At 53.8% G+C, this 4,835-nt stretch overlaps 1 protein-coding gene across 1 annotated transcript in view; it reads right to left on the bottom strand.

Moving 5' to 3' along the window:
• LOC128872638 (amphoterin-induced protein 1-like) overlaps positions 1–4,581 on the bottom strand; it is a 69,254-nt gene extending 64,673 nt beyond the window's left edge. The window contains exon 1 of the mRNA XM_054115944.1: positions 846–4,581. Coding sequence (XP_053971919.1) covers positions 1,551–3,545 — 1,995 coding nt within the window. The 5' untranslated portion in view covers positions 3,546–4,581 and the 3' untranslated portion in view covers positions 846–1,550. The remainder of the gene's footprint in view (positions 1–845) is intronic.
• Positions 4,582–4,835: the final 254 nt, after the last annotated feature.

The following is a 4,835-nucleotide window of genomic DNA, read 5'->3' as shown; positions in this document are numbered from 1 at the left end:
TGTGTGTGTGTGTGTGTGTGTGTGTGTGTGTGTGTGTGTGTGTGTGTATGTACAGAGTGAGGCTCTGGCTAGTTTCCCACAAAGGCCTCGTGCTTGCATACAAAGTGATTCTCTCGCTAGTCGACTGCGATAAGTCGTTTGCGCGTGTAATCTGTCGATAGGTCTGTAATGCAAGAGACCACTAGGTCCAGCTTAGGTTCACGTGCACAAGACGAAGTTTGCATCGATGGGGGGCTCTTATGTTGCCAGGAACGAGCCTATTAGCGTATCGTACACAGTTAGTCCCATAAATATTCGTACCCTCTATGTCTATCAAAGAAGTTTGACTAAATTAAATAATAGTTTTGATATAACTAAATGAATTTTTCATTATACATATGGATATGAATAAGTTTATATGAATAAGATATACATCAACATATTTAGACAAACATACACTTGGGAGTATTAAGTTTATCATTTAAACAAATTTCTTCAATAGACATAGAGGGTATTATGGGACTGACTGTACATGCAAACATGGAGTGTTTTTGTGGGAAAGTAACTCGAAAATCACCTTGTATAAGTACACAGAGTGATTCTTTAGAGAATTTCCCAGAAAAACATGCCATGTTCTCAACATTGTCGCTATAGCCTCGTTGGTGAACCTCCATGTGAAGACAAGAACCCACTGGTTCCACAATGTACGTATCGTACGAGTAAACCAAAGCTAGCCTGTACCTGGATGCTTAGAAGTCTTCGTGGGAACCCAGCGAGGGAATCACCCCGTGCAGGCGTGTGTCTGTCTTCGTTATATTATTATTTTTCACCGCACGTTCGCCCTTAGCCGTTATAGAATGTATTACCCGTCAATATTGTGCTGCGAGACCACCGAACGACGACCGTAGCTCCTCTACCGTAGCGCGTCATCGCTTCCGGTCGTTAGAACGTTGGATCCCTCGTACGTCGTGCACATGTGAACGCCTCTAATAATCGCGTACGAGCATTATTCCTCGAGCTGGCGGATGGCAATTCGGTCTCATCGATCGCACCCCCGACAGATTCTTCGTTTTATGTGTTCCGTGCATTAGTCACGACGACACGTTCAACTATTTCATCGACCACCGTACGGTAAATCTCGCGACAAGTGGACGTTCATTTCCACCCTGTGTCGGCTCGACGACTTCCCATTCCCTTATGTACGTATGCACACGGTGTAGGTCCCGTACATAACCCGCGTATGGTATATCTCGAACCGTATCAACAATCACTCACTCTCTCTCTCTCTCTCTCTCTTTCTCTCTCTATATATATATATCCATGTCAGTATTATGTATATGTATATATATAATGTATGTTTATGTATACGCGATCCACGGACGACGTCCGTGGCCCGGGATCAGTCAACGCGACGTATTCCTCGCGAGTCAAGTGTCATCGAAATATCGTTCACTACCGCTCGTCCGGCACTGGACAGGATGTCTCTTAACTCAACAGTCGGTGTCGTCCTGGTGGCGTCTACGAAGCTCCAGATAACGGTGCCGGGCGTCGCAGTAATGAAGCAGCGGTACCTAGACGTCGGTCCCCGTTCCTTCCTGGTATCCCTCGTCGGGGGAACTGCGCGTCGAGCCCAGGACGCGTTTCAACGCTGACACGGGCGGCAAAACCGGCACTCCCTTCTGCCAAACTCTTATCTGCTTGGCGCCAGGCGGGAATTGCTCGGCAATTGGCGCCACCACGGCCAGTGCCTCCTTCGAGGGGTACGTGCTGACCGACACCGATGTCCTGGACGCGTCCCTCGCCTCCCACATGCAACTCGAGTAGAGGATCTTCGCGTCGTCCACCATCTCCATGCGACTGTAATCCGCACCGCCGTACGGCGTGATGTCCTCCGCGGAGCCCCTGCGCGTGTCCCTGATCAGATCGGGATTTTCGATGGGCATCAACGACGTGGTGGACGAGAAACATGCCCCGGGCGCGACCATCACCGAGGACTGTTGACTCTGATCGTCGAAACGACCTATGCTACCGTACTCGTTCTCCGTCTGCAAGGACGCCGGCTGCGGTCTCTGAACGTAGCTGAGGTTCAGATTCCACCCCGGTGGATTACACGCGGAAGGTTTAGATTCCACCCCGAACGACGTCGTCTCGATCTCCTCGTGTTTTCTGCGAATGGTCGAGGTCGCGGACGCTGGGGTGTCGTTGTTCCCGCCATCGGCGGATACGCCCTCCGCGGGAACGGCGGATTTCACGTCCTTCAAGGGCATTCTTCTCAGACGTATGAACAATACGAGGATGATGAGGAGAATGAAGAGGATCAAGACGACCAACGCGGCTGATATACCCGCGATCTGGCCCGAGCCGAGCGTGGACATTCCAGCGGTTCTCAAGGACACGTGAAGGGTGAAGTTCGCCTCGACGCTGCCCGCGCGATTCTCCGCCACGCAGTAAAACTCGCTCGAATCTGTTTCCTGGGCGTTGGTGAGCACCAGGGTGCTACGTTTTCGGAACTGACCCTCCTCGAAGATCAAGATCTTCTGGTAGCTACTAAACGCCGAATGGTTGGCCAGCAGCCTACCGTTCCAGTACCACTTTACCTTGGCGGGTGGTATCGCGCTCACTCGACACACGATGCTGGCGTTCTCGCCTATCGTCGCCTCGGCGTAACGACTCGCGATGAGGAGGATGGGACGACAGGCGAAGTCGTCTATACCCAGGTCGGTGAAGGTTCGGTTCAGCAACTGTTTCGGCCCGTGGCACTGGGGCGCTACAAGAGTTGGGAGATTGTGCTTCACCAGCCACATCTTCATCTCGCGCAGATGACAATCGCAGATCCAGGGATTCTCGTGGAGCTCTATGCTGGTGAGCTTGTTCAGGGGCTCGAAGGTGCCCGGGTGTAGCGTCGACAGCTGATTGTTGTTCAGCTTGAGGCTCTCGAGCAGCTCCAGACCGCGGAAACCCTTCGCCTCGATCTCCACGAGCTGCGTGTGCGAGAGATCCAGCTTGACCAAGTTCGGAGTATTCTTGAAGGCGAACGAGTGGATCTTCCGGAGCGGATTGTTCGCGAGCACGAGGTCCCTGAGAAACACAGTGTCCGAGAAACTGGCACCGGGGACTATGGTTAACAGGTTGTGACTTAAATCGAGCTCCACGAGATTCGTAAGGCCCGCCAGTGCCTCGCTATCGATTCGGTCGATACGGCACTCGCGTAGGTAGAGACGCTGTAGATTCGTCAAGCGTACGCGTACGAAGATGTTGCTCGGCAGGGTACGAATGTCGTTGCCGCTGGCGTCCAGCACTTGCGTCTCGGGATCGACCCACTCCGGTATGTTGGTCAGGGCGCGATTTATACATTCGACCGTGCGCTTCCCGCTCTTCCACTTGCAGGAACACTGATCGGCGCACTTATCGCTGGTTACGATGCCGAGCAACGTCGTCGCGTAAAATAAGAACACCGTGATCTCCATGACGAGCGTGTTTATTATTGTCGAACGGTGGTCCTGTTCTCGGTGAACGTTATCCACTCCGAATAGCCTGTTCGCGGATGCCAGCTTCGCCTGACGCATTAACGAGCGAGAAATCTTTCGGATCTCCCGAGGAAATCATTCGAGAAAGAGTTTTCACCCATTCTCCACTATTTCGTTCACTCGGCCGACTCTACCTCGCGATTAGACGCGATCACTCTCGTTCCGTTGGCTTTCTTTCGTCGCACTTTAGCTTCCTCACGCGTATCCGTCACGATTGTCACTTCACACTTCGCATCAAGCGTGTAGTTCTCGTAACATTCCGCGGCTAATTATACCACGGCGCGACCTTCTCTTCGATCCCCCCCGTTTCAAACGACTCCTCGCCGCTGAACGACCGACTATTTTCGGCGAACTCACGAATCGACGAAAACCAACACCGTCTTCTTTCCTGTCTGGCTTTCCCGTATTTGTCGGTACTCGTCACACGCGCGCGCGCACATTGGGGTACATACGAGCAACGTACGAGAGCAGGGCATACACACCGCGAGCGTCCCGTTCTTACGTAAACGCGTTTCTACCGATCAACGTGCACTCTATCCGCGCTGGCCGGGCACCCTTCGGCGGACGCCGTCGAAAATAACACCCCGTCGTCGTCGTCGTCGTCGTCGTTACACGCAGGCACAGCGAACGACGAACACCGCGGAACACCCGAATTACTCGCGAAAACTACCCCCGTCGCTCTGTCTCCGTCTCGCGCGCGCGTTCTCACCGCTATTGCCCGAGGCGTTGTCCGTGCTAGGTGATCTCCGTTTCTTTTTTTTTTTCACCCCCGCGGCTTTTATTTCCGACGAACGCGCGAAACACTCGAACCGATGGCGCGGACGCTCGTCGTGAAATGAGAGACTATGAAAAGCCCGGCACTGAACCGGAGAGATACCCACTCTCCCGCGCTCTGTCTTTCTTTCGATACGTCGTTGCACACTGCCAGGAGGGAAAACGCCGACGCGAAGTAGGGCGCACCCTTCTTCCACTCTGCCCAGACTATATACAGGGTGTACACACCACCACCGTGATTCCGAGGCACCCCTTACGGCGCCTTTCCTCTCCTCCCAGCGTCATCCACCAGCATCCTTCACCCCCTTCGCGAGCCTGCTGTTCCCTGCAAAACCACCCCTACCCGCCGCCTAGGGAACCCCCGCCACTCCCAGCCAGACAGCTCGTGCGCTTTCCACCGAGGGGTCGGGTAGGGATCGTTTCCACCCCTACCATCGCGGACGAGCAACCCCACCTTCGTGACGGCGTTTTCCACCCCTCTAAATGGATACACGGTGGGCGCGCGCACAACATTACCAGTGCCCTGCTCTCTCTTCGCTCCTCTTTCTCTCGCCC

The sequence above is a fragment of the Hylaeus volcanicus genome, chromosome 1 (genome assembly GCF_026283585.1).
Source record: "Hylaeus volcanicus isolate JK05 chromosome 1, UHH_iyHylVolc1.0_haploid, whole genome shotgun sequence".
In the NCBI taxonomy this organism is placed as follows: domain Eukaryota; kingdom Metazoa; phylum Arthropoda; class Insecta; order Hymenoptera; family Colletidae; genus Hylaeus; species Hylaeus volcanicus.
The sequence above is the reverse complement of the archived record's forward strand: the minus strand, read 5'-3'. Positions and strand labels throughout refer to the sequence as shown.